The sequence below is a fragment of the Neospora caninum genome, chromosome XII (assembly GCF_000208865.1).
Source record: "Neospora caninum Liverpool complete genome, chromosome XII".
NCBI lineage: Eukaryota > Apicomplexa > Conoidasida > Eucoccidiorida > Sarcocystidae > Neospora > Neospora caninum.
Window position 1 is genome coordinate 4,275,382 of NC_018398.1, and position 22,141 is coordinate 4,297,522.

General features: G+C 57.0%; 4 protein-coding genes and 1 non-coding gene across 5 annotated transcripts in view; 3 read left to right on the top strand and 2 right to left on the bottom strand.

Annotated features, from left to right (window-relative positions):
• Positions 1-502: 502 nt before the first annotated feature.
• Positions 503-8,612, bottom strand: NCLIV_065660 (conserved hypothetical protein; the record flags this gene model as incomplete). The annotated part of the gene is made up of 7 exons (XM_003886117.1): positions 503-938; positions 1,533-1,581; positions 1,949-2,549; positions 3,174-3,301; positions 3,499-3,943; positions 4,429-6,186; positions 6,771-8,612. 7 exons carry the CDS (start codon positions 8,610-8,612, stop codon positions 503-505), a joined length of 5,259 nt encoding a protein of 1,752 aa, XP_003886166.1.
• Positions 4,314-4,395, bottom strand: NCLIV_t140010. Its single transcript has one exon. It is a non-coding gene; the product is annotated as a tRNA-Leu (tRNA).
• Positions 8,613-12,270: 3,658 nt separating the features above from the next.
• Positions 12,271-13,608, top strand: NCLIV_065670 (conserved hypothetical protein; the record flags this gene model as incomplete). The annotated part of the gene is made up of 2 exons (XM_003886118.1): positions 12,271-12,376; positions 12,716-13,608. 2 exons carry the CDS (start codon positions 12,271-12,273, stop codon positions 13,606-13,608), a joined length of 999 nt encoding a protein of 332 aa, XP_003886167.1.
• A 1,005-nt stretch (positions 13,609-14,613) lies between these two features.
• On the top strand, positions 14,614-15,374 carry NCLIV_065680 (conserved hypothetical protein; the record flags this gene model as incomplete). The annotated part of the gene is made up of 2 exons (XM_003886119.1): positions 14,614-14,866; positions 15,019-15,374. 2 exons carry the CDS (start codon positions 14,614-14,616, stop codon positions 15,372-15,374), a joined length of 609 nt encoding a protein of 202 aa, XP_003886168.1.
• Positions 15,375-18,412: 3,038 nt separating this feature from the next.
• NCLIV_065690 (hypothetical protein) overlaps positions 18,413-22,141 on the top strand; it is a gene marked incomplete at both ends in the record, with an annotated part of 14,056 nt that continues 10,327 nt past the window's right edge. Inside the window, 4 exons of the mRNA XM_003886120.1 lie at positions 18,413-18,529; positions 19,500-19,637; positions 20,137-20,280; positions 20,841-21,456. Of these exons, the coding sequence (XP_003886169.1) occupies positions 18,413-18,529; positions 19,500-19,637; positions 20,137-20,280; positions 20,841-21,456 (1,015 nt within the window). The remainder of the gene's footprint in view (positions 18,530-19,499; positions 19,638-20,136; positions 20,281-20,840; positions 21,457-22,141) is intronic.

A 22,141-nucleotide genomic window follows, 5' to 3' on the forward strand; every position in this document is an offset into this window, starting at 1 on the left:
CTCCAGACGCCCTGCGGTCCACACGCCTTCTCCCGTGCACGGGTGGTTTCTCACCAGGCAGGCGAGGAGAGCAGTTGCAGCGCAGCCGACGAGAAACAGGAGAAAGCATTTTAGTCTTCACTGTGCAATCGGTCGGTGGTTGTGCGCGGGGGATTTCGGGTTTTCAAAGCACGGGGCTTCCGGCTCAGCGGCGCGGCCCTAAAGAGAGCGGCTTTCCCCAGTGTGTCCCTAACGAACTTGAGAGCTGCCAGTTTCGAAGACGCGTTTTTCCTAGGCAGGCCGAATGCCCCTTTCCACACCACACAGTCGAAATACCAGCACGAGAAAGAAATGCGGCACTTTTCCACAACAGAGAGGCGTTTGCGCAACACAAAGCCCACACCGCGCGCATTCAAGCCCCGCACACGCCCGCGTCGGTCCGCGTAAGCCTGGGTGTTGCCTGTTTCCTTCGGAGTCCTGGTTCTCGAAATCTCAGTCGCCTGACTGCACTCTTTGCGAAGTTCTAGATCCGCTCGCCTCTCTCGTTTCGAGTGACGAGAATGTCTATGTAATAAAGCCGGCCAAGTCGAGATTCGGATACAATTTGCCACTCTTGTTCCGGATCTCCGGCCTGGACTTTATCGTCTTCGAGGCTCCACTCGCCTTTGTCCAGAAAACTCGCTCTGTCTCCACTGGACCCAGTCGCCTCGCCTTGGCGGTCCTTGCGAGGCCATCGGCCGCGGTGGATGAGGCGCGCCGTTACGGCCAGCACCTCCTTGTGAAGCGCACTGCTCTCCGGCCGCTCTGCAGTGCCTGAGCCGGGGAACCTCAGATCCCAGGCCTCCTCGCCGGCGGTCGCTTCAGTCTGTAGCGGTACCTGGCGTTCCGCGTCCACAGCAGATGCTTCAGGCGCGGCGCACGGAGGAAGTGTCGGGTTCTCGTGGTGGGTGGGACTGTGCCTGAGAGAAGGTGGAGCGGAGACACACGCCTTTGAAATCGCATCATGTATTCAACGTCGAAGAATCCCTTAGGGTCAAAAGCTCAAAGAAATGACTCCCAGTCTCTCCCGTGCTGGTCGCCAGGCGGAGTACCGACGCAAGGAATCTGGAAACGCGCCAAGATCGCAAATCCACAATTCCATCCACGCACTGGACTCTCGATAACGCTCCCCCGCGACAAGCAGTCGCCTTTTCTTGCGTCCGAGGTCACAACCCCAGCAATGAAGCGTGATGCGCAAGAGCCCTCGTTACAAAATCTCTCCATAGCGATATCTTTTGTTTCGCACGCGGCATCGCGTCTCTGCCGTTTGTCTCCCTCACTTCTCCATGAAAAGTTAGCCGAGCAGGTTGCGCGTCAGACAGCTGAGCCGGTGGGATTGGCCGCCCTGGCAGGACACGCGAAAATGCGTCGAGACGCTTCCGTTCGCACCGACGCTTTGTTTTTCCAGGAAGTGTGTTCACGTATCACGTTTTCCCTTTTGCACGTGTTGCGAGGGAGGGTTGTGCTTTCCGCCACGAGGGCTTAACGGCTTGTGTGCCTGACCCTGCACGTACCTGCCGTCGTCGATGGAGACGCTCAGACTGATAGCATGCAGCAGTCGAACTGAAGAAACGCAGACCGAAAGATTGACATTGATTCAAGTGCTTGCACGTGCGGGAACGGCACACTGAAGACAACTGTCTGCTTCCGTGGATATGGAGACATGTGCATTCCTGGCATCTGGACCTCTCTCAGAGGTGGCCTCAACCTTTTATTTCAGCAGCCCCTGTGAAGCGGAACTGACCGGGCGAGCCCGAAATGCCCCAAAACCAGGCAGGCAGCCGCATTTAGAGGTGACTGGTTGCATGCACAGATCAGAACGGATCCGGCACAATTTTGCCTCCCGAACAGCCCCGTCCCAACCGTGTGTGTCCCTGGCTTTTCGTTCAGAGGAGTCTGTCTCTCTTCTTCACCCCTCGCCGACACGTACCGTAGTCGATTCCCAGGGGAAGACCGAGGGAGACAGCGTCTTGCAGGATGTGGAACACGGAGAGGAAGTCGAGCCGGCGCTGGGCGTCGTTTGCTTGAGCGCCGTGGGGGCTTGTGCGCAGCTCGAGAAGCGTTTGCAGCAGTCCTACTGTAGGTTCGCCAAAGTAGAGTGTTTGGATGAGCGTGGCGTCCCGTCCGAGAATCGCGGATTCGCCTGTCTCCGTCGGCCGGCGAAACTTGCGTTCTGCGCTTCGCGCGGCCTGCCTCGCCAGCTCACGCCGCACGTGAGGCCCCGCGGCACAGACGACGCAGAACAGCAGTTCGGACACTTGCGCGAAGACACTGGGTGGCAGAACAGCGGAATCTGGAGTCGACGAAGAAGAGGCATGCGGCGCGGGCGTCGGGTGGAGACGCGAAGGAGCGCTGGCACCCTGTGAGAAGGATCGACCCCGAGACGTCTCACCGGATGCATGCTGTCGCCTCTGAGGAAACCTGCCGAGGACGGCTGAGAGAGACTGCACGAGGTGCGGGAGAAGATGCACGAGAAACGGAGCACAGGGGAAGTCAAGGGAGCGAAGCGCAACGGCCACGCGGATGGAGAGCTGCGGAGAAAGGGACAGCACAACACCAAGGCACAGACACCACGGGCAAGCTGTTCAGAAACGTCTTGTCTCTCTCTCTGCGCCCTTTTTTGGTGAGGAGCCCAAGGTTCTGCCTCCAGACGAGTCGTCAGCAACTGCAGCACACGCGTCACCAGCAGCCTCGCGATTGGTGCCCGAAATAAAACTGCAGAAGGACCGCTCCACCGGCCACACAGGGTCTGCGGATTTCGGCAAGGCACTCCACTCAGGAGGAGAGCGCTAGAAGGATGCACTTCAAAAAGAAGACCCGGCACGGGACCGAACGGCTTCACGTGGCAACCAGCGCTGGAGCAACTTGGGATTCTCCCCTCCGGGCACGCCCTCGGTCCGTGTCGTGCGACTTTTGAGGCGCACTGCTCGAAGAAAGCGCTTGTCAAGACGGACATCAGGCGACAGCCAGGAGCAGCAGCGTGCAGCAGCGTCGAGGAAGACGAAACGCGAAATCTAGGGCAACCGAAGAGGCCGTTCCAGCTTTTTTCTCGGCCTGAATCGCTGAGGCAAGACACTGCGAATGGCTGCGCGCCGTAGCCGCCGCGTAACCGTCCCACGAGAAAGACCACCCGTGAGTTGAGTGCGCGTGCGTACCGGGATCCAACCAGCTGGGAGGGAAGTTGCTGTCTGGGCCGGGCGTTCACTGGAGGCGAGCGGCTTCGTGGCTGCTTGGGGCAGAGCCCAAAGTAAGAAGGCCCCGCTGAGAGCGGCGACTGCCTCTGCTGCATAACCCGCAACCAGAGAGCAAAATGCATGTGGGGAAAACCGATGTTATGTGGAGTCAAATCCTTGCACGGCTGGCACCTACGTGACCCGTCAGTTTAAGATTCGGAGTTCCCTCTATACTATCGACTTCTGTGCTCCTGCGGGGCCCGCGCCTCGGGGGGCGGCCCAAGCGAGACGTGTACGAATCTCTCACCAGGTTCATTCACTCGTAGTTCGACTGCTGTCGCCAGCGATGCCTCAATCATTTGTCCGCAGTCGAGGGTTCCCGGCACGCTGACAAGAGAGGCTCCAGCTGTGTCGTGTCCATGCAGCGCGTGACTCGGCATCCAAGCGGATCGAAATGGTGAACAAACCGGCGGCAGTGAAGAGCACGAAGCAGCTAGGCAGGACAGGGCGCCGGCGCAGACGGCTACCTTCTGTTCTCGCACTCGGCGGCTGGAGCTCGGGAACGCGCGCAGCGCAGAGAGAATCGTCGCCACCGGTTTCAGCGCTTTCGGCTGCAACAGGCTCGGCCGGCAGGCCTCCCCTGGAGCTGCGAAGGCGGGGAGCGAGGTGCGTCGACGCGAAGGCGAACCGGAAGCGAGACAGGAAAGCAAAGTGGGATAAAAGAGATTCAAGACGTCTTCGGTGGTGGCGCCCTGAGAAACACGGTCGAACAACGCACGGCAAAGCCAGGTGCGAAACGACACTCCAGCACCTTCCTCGCGCCCAAAGTATCTGGGGTGTACCCCGCCCGCAAAAAGAAGCGATGAATTCTCCCGGCGTCTGCTTCACACAGGGATGCGCTCCGCTGGTTGCGACAATGAACTCAGACATGCGCACCGACTCCTGCCTGATCCCCGCCAACCCCCCCCCCCTGGCAGACGGTCGCACAGCGCTCGGACCCCCACGTGTTTGACAGAGGGGCGCACACATTTCGGATCGTCCACAGCAAAACCCGCTTGTTTCTCACGAAGTAGACGCCTTCTGACGCCTTGTCTCTGCCCCAACGAATGCACACAACGCGTTTGACAGAAGTGGGGTTCGAACCCACGCCCTTTCGGACTGCGGCCTTAACGCAGCGCCTTAGACCACTCGGCCACTCTCTGCCTGCGAGCGGCGTCGGTCTCCGGAGACACCTCACCAGCAAGACTGTGTAGAAGAAGACCCGAGAGAGCGCTTCCGAGTCGCGGCTCAGCCGGTCCATGCGTGGGGAGACTGGAAGATGCGCGGGAGGCGGATACATCCGAGAAGAAAGAGCGGAACGCGTTTGGAAAGACGGGGAGAGGCAGGAGACACTCCGAGATGCCGGGTCCAAAGTCTCCGCTCCGAGTGTCTCCAGAGCGATTCGCAAGAGGTTGTCGCGGAGCTCAGGCAAGAGGACCGTCGAGTCGTCCTCAGCGGGGGGGGGCTGTGGAAGCGAAGCAGCTCGAGAGGAAGGCAGAGGGGCAGAAGGGAACGGAGAAGACGGCGAGGGCGGTCGGGTGGAGCCAGGGAGAAGCGGCAAGTGGCGAATCGCCCAGAGGAAGTCGGCGAACTCCGCATCGGTCGTCCGGGCGGAAGACAAGAAAGTCTGCACACGACCTGGATCCAGCAAGATTCGCAAGATCTCCGACCACGCTCCACAGCTTGAAGGAGAAAGGTCCTCAGAATGTGTGCCCAAGGCCTCTCCTGCGAGGCTGGTGTCGCGCCAAGCCCCGGGGGACTGCACTGAGGACGCTCCACCCGACGGAGATAGAGGAGACAACCCCCCCAGAGCGAGCTGAGGAACTGGGTCTCCGGGACCTGCTGAGGCTTCACGAGGGTCGGGTTTCGGTGGAGAGAAAGAGAGCGAGGACGCGATAATCGCGCGAGGAAGCTTGCACATCCCACAGAGCAATGCAGTGTAGGAACGGCCCTCTGAGAACAGCGAAGGCGAAGTGGAGGAGGGGTCCGCGGAGGGAAACCGATCCGAAGTCGACGCCATGCATCGACGAGCAACCTCCTTCAAGAAAACGTTTGCTGCGCGTTCCAACTGCCCTCGCGTGGCCAGCAAGGACAGCGCAGGCAGAGGATCCACGTGATTCGCACGTGGTGAGACGGAGGACGTTTCGAGGAAAGACAATGAAGAGGAAGAATACGCCGGCCGGGCGGAATGCGCGGCCAGGGGCGAAACCACGCGGGTGTCCGAGAGCTCGCGCGCGGCTGAGTTGGGCGGCGAGGACTGGTCGTAAATTTGGAGATTCTGGAAGTGGTGCCCGAGCCACAAGGCGAAACTGGAGAGTGCTCGCGAGTCGAATCGGGAAATCGTTGCAGGCAGAACTCCGTCGAGCAGGTGGACTGACAGTCGGGCAGCTTCGCGCTTCAGTGCCGCTTCGGCCTTCCTGTGATTTGTCCCAGAAGAGAAGGCGTCGATGGCCGACTCTTTTTTCTCGCTGCGCTCTGCCGCTTCAAATCGCGCCGCACTGCGTGGCGAGGGCCTTCCGGAGCCCGCCCCAGTTCGCCGAGTTGGGCTGTCCTCTTGCGGAGTCCCCGGCAGCTCCAGCCGCACCAGAGCTTCGAGGAAACAGCAGAAGTCGGTGCCGGTGAGGAGCCGGTGGACGCTTCGGTCGCCGAGGAAATGCGAGAAGGCGCTGAAAAGGTCAGGCGTCAGGCCTTCGCATCGTCGGAATTGAAGCGCAAGCGTCGACACGTCCCGAGGAGACAGCGCCAATCCCGAGCGATTGGACGGGGCGCTCTGCAGAGCTCGACCCAGAGCCTGCCTCGACAGAGGAAACTGCGGCTGGGGCGCCGCGAAGCCGGCAGCCGCGAGGTCGGGCGAACCTCGAGACGAGGACGCCAAAGCAGCTCGGGAGAGAGCCTCGATAACGTAGGTCGAACAAGCCGAGAGAAGAAGCTGCAAATCTTCCGTGGCGGTGGTGACCTGGAGAGAAAGACCAGCAGGCGCAGGCAGAGAGAGGAGACCAAAAACTGTCAAGAACGGACGGCGGGGAATTGTCGCTCGCAGAGAGGTCGTGCCAAGGGGACCTTTGAGGACTCCCGAGACGGACAGGCACAGACGCAAGACACACTGTTATTCGCGGCTTCGCTCCGACCTGGCAACGCAGATCCGTCCAACCACCACGCAAGCAAGGTCCGCTCACTCACGTGCGACTCTGTTCCAATTGCGCAGGCGGCACTTCTTATCTTTTCCCTGGCCTCGAGAGACGTTTCGTAACGCGGCACGGATCTGCGCATCCTTCCCTTCGCACCGGTCGCTTTCGAAAAGCACGGGGCCTGTCCACCACGCTTTGTCCGAGACGTTTGGAGACGCAGTGAGCGTCAAAACGTTAGGGAGGAAGACAGCTGTGCGACGCCTTCTCTCCGCGAGTTCCGCAAGGTTTCAACCGCGAGAGGCGGCAGAGAAACGCAGAGAGACGTCCAGCGAGCGTGCGCCCACACCAAAACAGAAGTGGAGCCGGGTGCAAGCCGAGAGAGAGCGTCCCCGATTCTCTGCGGCCATCTCACCTGTGAAGGGGGTAGCGAAGTCGCCACTGGGGTAGAGCTGCAGTGCTCGGGCGTGGGGTTTTGGCTCGCCTCGCGCAGCCGTGCAATCATGAAAGAGAGCGAACCGACGAGGTCGACCAGATCCCGCGGCATCGGGTCCCAGGCGAGTCTGACGAGCTGGCGTCGGCGAGCAACGAAGCTTTGCGTCGGAGCATCGCCGGGCTGGCCGTCAGAAGGCAGTCCTTCTCTTGTCGAGGCACTCTCTGCTGCGGCTGCGCAATCTGGGGAAGCGTAGGGAGAGGCGCGAGGTGAAGGTGACGATGCGGGAGAAAGGAGAATCGGCACAACAGCAGAAAAGACCGAGAGGATTTCCGCTGCGAGGTCGCTGTCTAGGGCAGATGCAAGCGGAGATGCCCCAGGCAGCTCTTGAACTGCGAAAGACGCAGATGAGGAACCGAGAGAGAGCGGAACGGCTAAAGTCTCCGCGGAGAGCGAGGGAGGACACGGCCAGGTTTGGAGAGCGCGCAAGCCGTCGACGAGAGAAGAAAGAAGAATGACGCACGAGACAGGGGCCAAGCCAGGCCTTTCTGTGCTCGCCTGGCGGCTGCGCCGGCAGAGGCGGACGTACACGGGAGCCAAGATCGCAGCTACGGAAGGCGGACTCCTGCCTTCTTGCAGAGGGTGTCCGGAAGCAAGACTTGGTCTAAAATCTTCCTCGATTCCCTTCCCGTGGCTTTGCTGCCAGCCCCCGTGCGGCAGCGATGGACCTGCGAGCGCGTTCGGCGACGCGGTGGCATCTGTTGAAGACTGCAGCGGGAAAAGATTCAGAAGAATTTTGTGGAGTCTTGACACGGCGAGAGCTGTGTTCGAAAGGGAGGAGGCAGGGAAGTCGGTGACCTGGGCTGGGAGCAATCTCAGCAGAGACTGCACAGCTTGAAGAAGAGGTGCCGACGGGTCTCCGTCGCTCAGTGAGCCGAGAAGACGAGACGCCTGACGGCCAATTTGCGCCACGCGGGCGGCCAAGTCCGAAGCCGTTCGGACAACCTCGTGCTGCACTGAGGAAAACTCGGGGCAGGCAGAAGCGTTCGGCGACTGCATCGAAGAAGGACGAACTGATTGCTGGGAGGAAGCGTGCGGTGAGACTGGAGGGGAAGATGGAGAGCCCGGTTTTTCGGTTGACGGCAAACGGTTCCAGGGAGTCTCTGCGTGTGGTGCAACGGCATGGTTGCGCGAAGAAAACGAAAGGCCCCCAGGAGAGCGCGAGGCTCCCTTCACAGGAGATGGCGAAGACGTACCATCGGCCGAGCTAGACGGTGAGATCAGTGGAAGCAGCAGCTGAAGAGCCTGGAGTCCACAGCACCAGTCGACCGCCTTGAGCCTGGAGCTCTGTGCGGCCATCTCCTCCAGGAGGGCTGTGACAAGAAGTTGTAGGGGAGAGGCGAATCGAGGGTTTGGAGCCGATGCACACGCAGGCGGAGACACGGGGCCCGCGGGGCCGTGAGAGAAGGAAGGCGCGAAAGGAGGGACTGAGGCACGAGGAGATGAAGGAAAACGCGGTGGAAGAGCGCCACCGACGGCTTTAGAGGGACTAGAATTAAGAGCGATTGACTGAGTCAGAAGCAACCGGACAAGGCACGCCTGGTGGGGAGAGTCTGACTCGAGAGACGAAGCGGCTTCACCCTGTTCGAGCGAGTAGAGAGCACGCCCTGAGGCCGGTGCGACAATCCGGGCGATGTTGTAGGCGGCCAGTGCGAGAGCCTGAGGTGGAAAGTGGGGAGCGTAGACGAAGACGTAGCAGCAAGCGGCAGCGAGAAAAGGGGCTGACGGCCGCACGCCTAGAGACAGCAGCGAAGAAAGAAACATGGAAAGATCTTGAGGCAGAAGCAGATGCGGGGGTGCCGTCGCTATCTCTGTTCGACCGGGCGGGCCCCCAACAGTCTCCGCTGAACTGGGGTGTCTCCTCGAGGTGACAAGTGGCGTCTCTTCTCTTCTCCCTGGAGCAAAGACTTGGAACTCTTGCGTCCATTCGGACGGTGAAGGTGGGCGGAGCGCAGCAAAGAAGGTCTCGCTCTCCTTTAGCCGGGACAGGTTGGGCGACAGGGAATCAGGAACGAAAAACGACGCAGCTCGGCCGTTCGGGTGCGGATGCCACGTTTCTGTCTGAGCTGCGACTTCGGAAGGAGCAGATTTCCCCCTGGAGCCAGAGGGGGGGAGAGAAGCAAACCGCGAACATGCGGTAGGCCACGTGTGTTGCTGGCCTTCCGTGTGGCTATGGAGCCGTGCTGCCCAGCCTGCAAGGTGTTTGTGCGAATGAAGAAGTTGCCTCAAGAGGCAGGCGGTGCATGCATCTTCAAAAGCTCTAAATGTGGCAAGCCACGGCGATCCCGGCTTGAGAGAGAGTTCGTGAGTGGTCACCCTCTGGGTTGCGGGCGGGGCTGGCACGTTCCCCGTCACGTCGCGTTCCCACGTGTCGGACTGTTGGGAAAAGGAAATGGCAGAGACGTCTCCGGAGGAGCGCTCGCCGCTATCTCTGCCTCGAACCCCATCCAAACACTCTGGTTCGCCCTCGCCGTGCATCGGACTGGAGCTCCGTCGAGTTGGGACTTGCCGTGGCTCCCCACATTGCTCTCCAACGTTCTCGCGAGCGAGTTCAGAAGGACACTCAGCACGGAGCTGGGCCTTTGCGGCAGCTCCTTTCTGGGCACTTGACTCAAGGCCACCGCCTGCGCGATCTGGGCGCCAGCCTGCCGAGATCCACAGACGGGACAGAGCGTGAAGGGAAAGTGCAACTTCTTTTGCGGGTAAAGACTGCAGCCGTCTGGGGTCTTTCGCAAAAACGCAGGGGAGCTGCGTGAGCAAGTCCAGGGGAGGTAACGACGACGCTGCGTACAGGTGAAGGATCGAGAAGCAGACGTGGGGAGAATGCTCCAGGTGGAAGAACAGGGACCGCCAGAGAGATTCTGAAACGTTTCTTGAAGCCAGGCGTGCAGAGCCAAGAGGCATGCGCCCTGCCGTACCCGCGCGGGGCTTCGAACCGTGTGCAAGGGCGTAGGAACGACGTGATGGCGAGACGCTCAGACTCTTCAGCAGTCGAAGCAGCTCGCCTTCGCTCATCGGCTGCCACAGATTATCGCTGGCGACAGGATTCCTGAAAGGAAGAGAGGACGACGCAGGCGCGGAAACAACCGAGGAGGCGAAACGGCAAGCTGCAGTTACCGCAGAGAGAGGAAAGGCGGCCCGTGATCGGCATTCCGCGAGTGTCAGGGGAAGAAAGACGCGATCGCTGGATGGCAACCACGGCAGAAGGCCAGCGGTGGGGTCGCACCGGGGACGGAACCGAAACGCGCGGACATTGCAACGCCTTCGACGTAAGTGTTTCAGCGACAGGGAAGGAGAATACGGCTCTCGAACGGTAGTCTCGAGTCGTCGGTTCCAGGACAGTGAGCCTGCTCGGTCTGCCTTCCTGAGGCAGGTCCGCCTGACGCGACGCATCTGTCGGCCATCCTCCAGGAAAGGCAGGCAGGAAGGACTCGACGGCAATCCGGTTGCAGGAGGAAATAACGACGATTCGAGAGGCGCTCGGACCCAAGCATCGACGTTCTCCGTCTCATAACCACCCATGGCCCGCCTCTTGAGGTCCGCCCGGTGGGAGAAAAAACCGATCCTCTTGGTGCCATTCTTGGCGAGCGGCAAATCTCCAGCCACGCCAGAAAGGTGATGCCTGAAGGAGGCGATCCATGGCATCTCAGCAGAATCGAGGTTTCGCTGAAAAACGCTTGAGTGTCGAGTCAAACAGGCCCCGCGTGCGCAGCGCTGCTTTTGCTTGGCCGTATCTCCTGCTCATGAAAGGGTCGGGTTCCAGGCAGCAGGCCATCTGTGAAAAGGGAAAGTCTGAAAGTAGGCAGACTCTAACGCGGACGTCTACAAAAACCTGTGAACATTTACCCTCCAGATGCACATCCAGCACATTCCTTTGCGTAAAGTTGGTCTGCAAGATGTCCGCAAGCAACCGCGGAACGCGCCGAATTTTCGAGCCTCTCGTGGTCCACTACCCTTTTAGACAGGCAGACCTAGAGTCTGTCGCTGGAACGCCATCCGCGCGTAACGTCTTACTGTCTTTTTGTGTCGTTTAGCGGTAGCACTAACTTTCTGGGCGTGTCAAAAGGGACCGCAAGGTTGTGTTTTCAAGACGAGTGTGTTTCCAAGACTTCTCTCACAATGCACTCCCGATGACTATGTGTACACCTTGCGCCGCGTGCGCGGTACAGACAGCAGAATCGGCCAGGCTGGTGGGCAATAGGTGAGCAGCTCGTGTGCCTGTCAAGGTGGCGCCGGGGGGGAAATTGCAAGCACCGCGGTCAATCTACGGCAATAAAGCAGAGGCGGCAAAGTCAGAGAAAAGGCGGTAAAGCCGAGGGAGAGTTTGGAGTCCGCGTTTTTGTCGTGAGACTCCGAGAGAGCGTTTACCAGCCGGAATTGAGGCAGCCGCCAGTTCCCGACTACCGCACAGTGTGCTGTCACGTGGGTGTTGCGCGCGTGCTCCAGCTGCGTCCTGCGAGGCGTTGCAATCTCGGGAGACGATACATCTGCCGAAACGCTGCCACAGCATGCGGCTCCAACTTCGTGCTGGCAGCGCGCTTAACCGGAGGTTTGTACCATCGTGGTTGCGGAACACCATCGGAGAGCGAGGTTGCTTCGCCTGGTACATGCAATCTGTGCACAGATGCCTATGCATTTGTACATACAGCTTTTTTCATTTCCACAATCGCGTCTTTTCACGTTTCATGTGACGCGATGACCCACTGCAAGCTCTTCCTCCGGCTTACCGCCTTTGCAGGGGCTGCATGCCAACCAATATATTTTCCGACGAAACCTGGAGCTGTTCAGATCCACGCTTACTGTTGAAAAATCTGTGAGCCACCGTTGTCCCTGTCCTGGGTGCTGTCTGGGCGTCCCGGGTGCCGACGTTTCCTTGCGCCTTTTTTTTCCTCCGTTTGATTCCCTGGTTCGAAAAAGTCGTTTCTAGGCGCTGTAGCGCCACTTTTTTGAACTGTGGGGTCCTTTCCCCCCGAAATTTCACCGAGCCCTTGGGGGCCTACTGTTTCTCATGCTCTTTTTCGGGGCGGGTAGGCTGCTGCGGCTGCGCTACGCGGGGAGCTCACAAAAGTTTTCAGCTTCGGTATACATCGTTGTTTTCCTTTCGCAGCGACAACTGTAGGCGTTGCCATATCCTGAATTGTTCACGCTTTGTTTCACCTTCCTTTGTTCCGTCGTCGGAGCTCCGCATGAAGTGAGTGAGGACGGAGTGATGCAGCGAGAGCTCGGTCCGTCAGGTCCTGCCATCTGCTCGGCCGATTACCTGGTCCTTGGGGCCGAGTGGTTGGAGGCGGAAATATTTTCCTTTCGGCAGTGAGCGAGTGGCTGAGTGGCCATTTCAGAGAGAGAACGACAACCCAGCGTACATTGTTCGTGAATTGGCTCAAGCATCGTGGGGAGATTGATTCACTCACGTGGCCGCAAGATGAAGGCAAAGTCGTGGGGTGCGGTTTTAATTCTCATCCTCGTTGCGATTGCAACAGGACCGGAGCAGACAGCGGCTAAAGGCTTTAGAGCTGCAGTGAAAGACCGTAAGTACCCAGACAATCGGCCTAGCTGCCTCTACGCACGGCTGCATCTTTGAGAGTCCGCTGGCATGTCCCTCGACTGTTCTGCGAGTATTCCGTTCCTCTGTGTGTGTGTGTGTGTGCGTGAGACGCCTAATTAGGTGGGAGCTGACAGCGAGCTGTTTCTCGTGAATTTCCGTATGATTGCAGGGCCTGTGGTCGAACTCACCGTTCCCAAAGTTGTTCCCATCTCATGGAAATTGCACAGTCGGGACTTGCCTAGTTCGGCGTGAAAACTTTCCCGCCGGCCGGTGTACCGTGAGGTGTTGTGTTTCTATTGTGATTGTTGTCGACTTTCTATAGTGTTTAACAGGGTCCTTGGAAGGACACCCCAACCGGCACAAGTCGCTCCGATTGTCGTAGAGAAACCAGAACGCCCCGAGACCCCGTTTCAACCGGCGACGGGACGTACTGCCCCAGTGGCAAGCCAAAGATCGATGAGCTACGAGACCAGACCCTCCTTCAATCTTCTATATGCGGATCTGGGCCGGTACGGCTCTGAGGAAGTCGTCGCAGAGTTGGAAGCTGGTTTCCACAATTTTGCTGCAAACATCTACCAGGGCCAGGTGATGATGCGAGCGGCCCTATCGCGGTTGGCGACAGCGGTGAAACGAGTTGTTCTGCCGATTTCTGGCGAGCATGCGATGAATCTGTGGTACATCAGGCAGCGTGTCGTCAATCTGTATTTCGACAGTCGAGCGCTCGCGTTGCGGTGCTTGTATATCGCCTACTTCCCAATTCCTGCCACTCCATCGTGGGACACAAGAGATATTCCTTACCGAAGAAGAAAGTTGCTGCACTTCCTTGGAACTTATTATATGCTAGACGCCCGGCTCACGCTTCTAATTCGTTTCATGAAGGCGCTTCTTTCGACAGTCTCAGAGGTCTTCGCATCGCACAAAACAGGCAAATTGGATTCGATGGGAAGGGTCATCCATACCAGTGGCCTGTATTTGATAGATGGATTTACTTTGTTTTATGAGACACTGTCTGGCCTGAAGGACGCGGTTGTGGCATCAGTGGTTTTCCCTCATCCCCGGGAGAGGGCTTATCGGGCACTTCATCGGACAGGGTTGGATTCGCATCATATTCTGAACGCCGCGAAGAGTGCCATTGATACAAGTGTTCAATTCCGCCGAGGGCATATCGACCAGATCGTTAAGGCCGAGGGACAGGACGGGACATCGATGCTGTGAGGATGCACCAACGGGTACGTGGTTTTCCGGAGCGAGCTTGCGAGGAGAGCTTGAATTTGCATTGGCCAGGACACGAAGGTGGCCTGCGCCTCCAACCCCCCTTCGGAGTGGCACGCGCATCCACACGGCGCTGCTGCGGAATAATAGATTGTTTACAGGAAGTAGCTGGCGGTCGCCTGCACGCTTTAAGTCATGTTGCAGATGAAAACTGCGTAAAAGAGACTAGTTGTCTCGGGGGGTTGCCGCTTGATTTGGTGGTTCCTGCGTGCAAGGCACGCACAACCCAGCGCTAATGATATACAGTTTCAGAGATGTACGGGCAAGGCCAACGAAACGTCAAATTCGGTTTTTGGATGTTACATGTGGCTGTTGTCCATACCGATCGGATGGCTGCTGGCCTGTGTCTATTAAGCATCAGGCAGCAAGGAGAATGGGGAAATCCCAAATGGGGAACGGCTAGCAAAGCCGTGACTGACGCGGTGGAACAAGCATCATTTGATACCGTAGAACTTTTTGATGCTTGACTCTCGTGAGCATTTTGAGCGAAATCTGTGGAGACTTCTTATTATGCTGCTGTCCACACTGAATTCAAAACAGTGGTAATATTTGAAAATGAGGAGCAACTGTGTTGAACAGAGCCACCGCTGCGCGAAATTGGTGTGTTCAGTACCGCCATCCCAACGCCCACAGGATTTGTCACTATAGCAATAGAAGCTATGTGTAGATCGTGTCACCGGTACGCCCCAGCTTCTGTAATACCAATCAGATTACATCTGAAGCTAGACTCCACGCTGCTAAAAACCTGTTTACAGTATTATTATTTGATGAAATTGAAAAGGCGCAGTTGACATTTTAGATGAAGATCCCTGTCATCGTGGCGCTGCGGGTGTCTGTACAGCACCGTGGCCGTCAGGGCGTCTTCTGCGTTTCGGAGACCTACGAATGATAAATGACGTTGTGCAACCGAGCCAGTGAACTGCAGCTTAAGCGAAAAACCCAGCCACAATGCGAATCGCTTTCTGCAACATCATATGCTTCGTAGTTTACTCGTCTGGAGCTTTTCTGCTTCATGATGGTCTATCTCCTCGTGCCGCAAGCGTGAAAGGCGACCACACTGGACCACAGCCACGGGGAGAAACGCAAGGTGTGATAATGTTAGCATTACCTCACAGGCACACGCCAGATGCGGTGGGCGACAAAGCGCGCCGACCAAAGCGATCTGAGAGATTAGTTCAAATGCACTTCAGAAGCACAGAAGGTAATGCAACTGCAACTGACGGATAATCTTCGAGTTTCAAAAACTGCATGAAGCAATTGCAGAAGACGATCAAAGCAGTCCTTCTGGGGAAGCAGGCCGCAATGAAATGCGTCCTCGTAGAAGAAAAGATGCAGATATGCAGGCTGATGCAGGTACGGAAGACCGAAGCGCCATGGGCCGCTGCAGATGTTTACACAACCAACCGTCTTACACAGGCAATTCTGAGCCGGAGAACTGTGCAGACGAAGAAAATCGAATAGAAGCAGCCGAACAAAAGGTTCAGGCTGCACATGAGCAGCTTCAGAAACATCACATTGGACCGGCACAGAAAAAGGCAGAGGAGTTGCGTGAACGAGCTGAGAAGGTTTCCACGGAAGCGGAGGAGGAGCGGACAGCGGAGGAACAGGAGGAGGAACACCACGACCATAGTGATGCACCAAGCTCCGTAGCAGTTTTCTTAGGCACGTCGGTGACGGACACGATACCAGATTTCCGCTTACCGTTCTGAGGGATGTCGCATTGTGGTCAATGTGTGCATACCAACGACTGCTGTTTGACTTCTTGTCTCTGTGTCTGGGTAACTGCGAGGTGCTTTGTCGTTTGTGAAACACTGCTCAAGCGAGGAACGCACGGGATCGTAAACCGGGAGACTTCTACTGCGAGAATATCCTACTTCATTTCCCAACGTCTTGCCGCAAACAGTAAAGAATTTCAGAATGCGAACACTGCAGACCCGCTGACGGAGGCGCAACCGGAGGCTAGAGCCACTATTGTAACAACAAACACCTCGGCTACCGCGCGTACGTATGCGATGCAAGGCCTCTTACAGACGCTGGAGGACGAGTGAATCTTTCCACCGAGTTGTCGTTAGCTTGCGGATATTTTTAAATGGTGTGAACGTCTATGTGAACAGCATGCACGAGGCTCCATTTCCACGACAGGTATGATCAGCTGCCGCCCTCTGTGGATGCGATCCTAGTTGTCGAAAGGAATCTACTTTCAACAAACAAGGGCTGCATGCCTACGTGAAACAAAAGGAGAATACACGCGGCTGGGTGACTATCACCTGGCGATTTCCTTCTAGTTTGAGTCGGTCACGGTTCAAAGGCACTTGGGCACGGGTGATGGAATCTTGCAACATCACTCCGTGGTCTTGCGTCTTGCGACCTCCCGCTTCAATGATGACCCAAAAAACCCGGTTCCCATCTGAACAGGGATCTGGTGTCTCTGGTGACAGCCTCCCGATGTGCCGGAGACATTATCAAGGGAAAAACGGCCCTCCTGTCACCGTTCAATCCCCTGCATGCTCCCTTCTTACAACCGGAGGTGAGCGCATAACCCGTAAAAACGTGTTGGTCCCCAACGAAGGCTAATAACCTCCAGAACAGAGGACAACTACCGGCCTCTTCGCAGGGGAACGGCGTGAAAATCATGGTTGAGCACGTGTGCAGCATGTGCGTGATGGTTCGGGGTGATGCCGCTAGTGGATTCCCGCCGATGCAGCAAACGTAGTTGCCTCACAGGGAAAAAAGACCCGGCAGCCTGGAATCCAATTTAAAATTTCATCCGCATCGTCTGTTGTGCTGCGCTTGTACATAAACACGTGAACCATACGCTTTCCAATTTCCACGGTTTTCCGAACGAGGGCGATTGCGCCGAGGCCGTTGTCGTCCAGCACAGACAGCTGTCCAGAGAAAACACTAGGCACTCTTTTCCCTTCGCGAAGGACACCCCGTCAGCCACACCCAGGGTAGAACAGCTGACGAAGCGAAGTGGTACTTTTCTTCTGAACTCTCTTGTTTTGTCTGCCGTCAGCTGACTGTGTGGCTCATGGCACTCGACTGTGTGAGGAAGGCGACCGTGTCTCCCATTCACAAGAGTATCGACATCTGCGGTGTAGTTTTTCCGACGTCCTCGGCCGTTCATTGTGGCCGTCACGCGGGCAACGAATCTGCTGCTTCTCCGCCGTTTTCCCATCGCGAACACCCAACTGCAATTTTCTTTTCTTTCTCCAGTCCCCCTTCTTGTTTTGATTCGGTCCTCGCGCGTGCTTTTGTCTTTCTCCATCTCTCTGTTGGCTTGGTGTTCTTTCCGTGCTCAACCGTCCACAGGTAAGTCCAGTTCTTCCGCCGTATCCTTTGTGCCCGTCCCCCGCATTCCACTTCTTCCTTGCATTTGGAGCACCCCCACGTCTTTCGATGCAACTTCGGCCATCCTTCCTTCTTCCAATTGCCCCAAGGATCACTTCTTTCGCATTTCTCCGCGTCCCTGGGACTCCTCGGCCTTGCTCAGTGTCACATTGCTTTCTCCTGTTCTTGGAGCGACGTCGTCACACGCAACGGTGAGAAAACTTTGCTGCACCAGGAGACACTTGTCTGCCTGACCGCTGTAGCTTCTTCGCAACGGTGTCTTGGGTCTCGGCATGCCACCAGCGCCGCCTCTCTCCGCGTCAGAAGTCCCCCCGGTTTCTGCCCCTTTTCGAGCTGGAAGAGAAGCGAACATCGCTTCTGTTTGCGTGCACATTTGCAGCGCCCTCAATTTTTCCTCCACTTCATTTCACGCAAAAAACATGAGTGGTGGAGGCTCCATTTTGTGCTGGCCGCCTGGCGGGCAACGAGGGCTCCCCACCCCCCGTTCTCCTAGTTCTCAGAGATCGTCTCGGGCCACTCGCGTGTATATTCTTCTGCCAAGACCGCTTCTCTTCTTTTTCTCTGTTTCCCGCCACCTTTCCTCTCACCTTATATCTTTGCGCATTATCAGCGTTGGCCGTTTGTGCCCGTCAACGCCCTAGTCGCCCACACATTTCCCGGCCGCCCGAAGCGGTTCTTTTGCTGCATGCAGAGCTTCTCTTTGCCAGAGGGAGAACAGGACCATGCCAAGGGGGTTGCCGCGGGTTCCTGTCTTCTCCTCAGCGACGACGCTGCGCTGGCTTTACCCTTCGTGCGCGTATCCACTGTTGGATGTGTGTGTGTGTGTGTGTAGGGCTGTTGATGCCCACCTTCGTCGAGAAAGTTCCAGGCGCCAGCAGATATCGGTCTTTGGAGACCAGCCCGTCTCTTTTGCGCGCGCGCCCTATGCTCCGCGTCACCTCGGTTCCACGCGTCCCGTTTCCTCCCTTCCTCTTGAAATTTCGGTCTTGTCCCGCGCCTTCTGCCCCCAACCACGTCGTAGCTGCGGGTTGCCCCTTTGGAAGCTTCACAGTAACACCTCGAAAAACCGGAGAGAGAGACGCCTGAAAACTTGGACCTTTTTCAAAGGAGAGTGCGTACTTTGCCCAGCTGCGCTCACTCTGGAGTTGATCTACGGCGTCTTTGCTTCGCCTTCTCGCTCGCCCTCGCCCTAGTCAACGCGGCCGTTTTCGAGCGCCTATCTCCGCCAAGAGCTTAAGCCTCCGTAGGCCGCTCGACACGCAAGAACGCCGTGCCAGCGTGGCAGGATCAGTAGGAAAAGAGAGGCAAAGTCGGGGGACACCCAGGCCCAGCAGACGCAGAGACGCGGCCTTACCGGAATTCTTTTCGTCTCTCAAATAAAAGAAGCGTTGCCACCATGTCGCTCTCGGATCCTCGCGCACTCCTCGACGCCAGCATCCCCTTCGACGATGCTAAAGTCGCCCTCTTGGACCAGGTTGTCGCTGCCATGTTTGGAACGACCGACAATCACTCAGTACGCGCCGAGCCTGCAGAGAATCAAACGCATATGCACCGCACACAAATATACACATCGAAACATAGCCGGTAGCCACGCAGTGATACCTATTTGCCCTAAAATAAATATATATAAGATAACCATGGGGTGGTACGTATCTATATATGTTTACCTATATATAGATGGCTATAGATGTGTTGAAGGAAGAGCACTGAGCGCCAAAGCGACGAGTAAGCGCGGAACTGCAGGAAAAAAGCTTTCGGAGAGAAAGAGTGACAGGGATAGGACGGAGGCCTCGAGTTTTTTTTGTGGGAAGGCCTCGACAATTTCTTTGTTTTTCTCCGGGGAGGGGAACAAATACAGAATATCATGGAGCGTTATCTCGCGGGAATGGGAGCAATAGACGAAAAGGCGCTCGCCGGAAGATCGAAGGAAAAGACAGGACGGGCAAAAAATAGGCATGCATATGGGGCGTTTCGTCTCACAGCCTTCAGAGAGGTGTCGACTGATTTTCCTGCAAGCGTATTCGTAGTGATCTTCTGTAGAAAAGGCAGGTAGCGATGGTTGCGCGAGTGCAACCGGAATGGGCATAGGACGAAGACAAATGCAGCTCTGTGGATGCAGAAAAAATGCTAGGGGTAGATTTTTGGTTAGGCGGGAACCGCGTTTCTAATCATGCCGTTCTACACGGAAGCTGTCCACGGGGCGAGAACAGAAACGCCGCTGATGGAGAGCGCCGCAATCTTTGAGAAAGTCTTTTGACACGCGCTTTGCGCACATGATATAGACTGTCGTTTGATGTCTGAGTGTGCATCGCGCTTCCCTGTCAATTAGCAGTTGCGGGTGCATGCGTACACTCCACATACACAACAGAGTGGCGGTGAAGGAGCCTCGGTTCCCTCGGTGGTCGTTGAACACGACAGCTGTGATAGAACGGTGCGCATAGATGGAAAGATATAGCGTTTTTGCCTCTGCGCCTTCTGACCAGCGAGATGTGGCCCACAAAGTCTTGGGAGAGTTTAAAAACATGCCCGAAGCTTGGAGCTACGTAGCCGTCATTCTGAACAAGTCCCAGGACGCCAACACGAAGTTCGTCGCCCTCCAAATTCTTGAAAATACAATCCAGGTAAACTCTCAAAACAACTAGGCGTGGACAGATGCCTACAGCTCTTTGCGCATATATATATATATATATATATTAAAGCAGTGCGTGAGGATGCATTCCCACGCACGTATATGTATGTAAGGGTATATGCGGACGTGTACATACGCGTGGCTAGGTGTATGTGAGTGTGCCGTCGCGTCCGCGTGGTCACTGGTAGATCTGGAAACCGCTTCTGGACGTCTGGTCAAAGGCAAGCGTCGTCTGTGTATGGGGGCTTTTCTTCAGTGCGGGGCTTGTCGATCTCCTGGAGTTCTTTGCGGCGTCGGGGCTTCCTGCGTGCTCTGGCTCTGCGCCTCTCTGTGCCGATCTCATATAGTGGCAGTTGACGGCGGAAAGACTGCCTGGGCGAGGGTCAAGCAGGGAGCACATGAGCTGCCGAAAGTGACTCCATGGTGTGAGTGCTTGTCTCTTCACGTCCTGGCTCATCACTTTTCCGTCTGCACGTGTTGGGCGTTTCTAGACGCGCTGGAACGTTCTGCCGGACGCCGAGAGGAATGGCATCAAGGTCTTTGTTACAGATCTCGTTATTCGCTTGGCGAGCGACGAGAAAGCTTGCCAGACGGAGAAGCACTTTGTGAATAAGGTCAACGAGAATCTGATTCAGGTATGTGTGCGCGTTCCTGGCTGTTTTTCCGGTGTCAAGGGAGCTCGCAACTTCTCCTTTCCCGCCCTTCCGGGTCTCCCAGTCTCTCGCGTCGTCCGTTTCTCGCCTTTACTCTGCTCTCTTCACGCCTTCTGCCCCGCGCCGCTCCACTTCGCTTCTTGCGGCCTCTCGTCCGTGCCGTCGTCCTCTCTGCGAGCATCGCTCCTGTGTGCCGTGAGTCTTCACGGCCGGGAGAGTTCCTGACTCCGTCTCCTCCCTGTGCCTCGCTTCCGCTCCAGTTCGAGGCCGCGCATCTTCCACTCTCTTCTCTCTCTTTGTCCTTCCCCGTTTCGCGCGTTTCTTTTCCCTTCCCTTGCGGGCTGCGTTTCGAAGCCTCTCAGCTGTGAGCGCGCCTCCCCCGCCGCGCGACTCCGCTCGGTCTCTCCTGTGTTGAGTCCACCGCGGCCTGCGTGGCTGCTCTCGGCCAGGTTGAGCTCGCCCAGCTTGGCTGCCGCCGGCTTCGCGCGCCGGTGTCTCTTCTTTGCATGCGGGTTCCGGTGGGTGACTGTCCCTGCGTGCAGATCGTGAAGCAGGAATGGCCGGATCGGTGGCCAGGCTTCATCACGGAGATTTGCCAGTCGAGCAAGGCGAGTCAGTCGATTTGCGAGAACAACATGCGGCTGCTGAACATGTTGTCGGAAGAGGTCTTCGACTTCGGTCGCAACGAGATGGTGTCGAAGAAAGTCGACAAGTTAATGACGCAGCTGACAGCGCAGTTCCAGGAAGTCTTCGACGTCTGCATGTTTGTGTTGAAGAGCTACGTGGTCAACCCCGGCGGGATGAAGGAGAGCCTGGTGCAACAGACGCTCAAGTGCCTCGCCCACTTCCTCAAGTGGATTCCTCTGGGCTTCGTCTTTGAGACCGACTTGATCGAGACGCTGCTCCAAAACTTCTGGGAACCCGTCCAGTTCCGCGCCGACTGCCTTCGCTGCATCACTGAAATCGCTTCGCTCCAGCTGGGAAAGGAAGAAACGCACATGTTCCGCGAACGCCTCGCCGTCCTCTGGCTCCAACTGGTCGCCAAAGTCCTGGCTCTGCCTCCGCAAACCCTCCACTTTGAAGACGCCGGACGCGTCCCGCCGCAAATGCGCCTCTTCTGGGAGACCATATACTGCCAACTTTCTCTCTGCCTCACCGGTAACACACAGCCGCAAACGCCCTCGCGACACATACACGGGAAACTTCCGTACCTGCGCGAAGCGAGCGAGACGCACCACAACCGCTTCCACTCCTAGCTCCTAATGCCTTCACTGACACATCGTCCACCGCATAGACACATGTAACACTACAAAGAAATATATATATATATATTTATATAAATATATATATATATATATATGAATATGCATGCACATTGAGTGTACAGATGTGGGGATTTTTGCCGTGATAAACACTCGGCGGCGCTTTTCCCTCGCAAGAGTCTCTGTCCTTTTGCTGTCTAATTCCGCGGTTGGCTGTCGGTGTGGCGGTGTTTACGGCTTGGTCTCGGCGCTACATATATCGGTGGGGAGGTATGGGTCAGTGAATGTGAAACGAATGGTGAGGGACCACAGAAAGTAGGCGGCTGCCAGGATCCTCCTATACACGGCCGGAGGCCTGTAAGTCGAGCTGTCTCCTCGCGAGGAGCGGAGAGAAGGGCCAAGTCGGGGATGGGCGTTTTTCGGCCAGAGTTTTGGAGACGAGCGTGAATGGGAGCGCACAAGCGGTATCTTCCACGTTTTTTTTTTGTCTCAGCCGCGTCTGCCCAAAATGGAGAGGGTGGAGGGGAAAACGGGGGGGGGGGGGGGGGGGGGGGGGGAAAAAAAAAAGGCAAAAAGGGGGG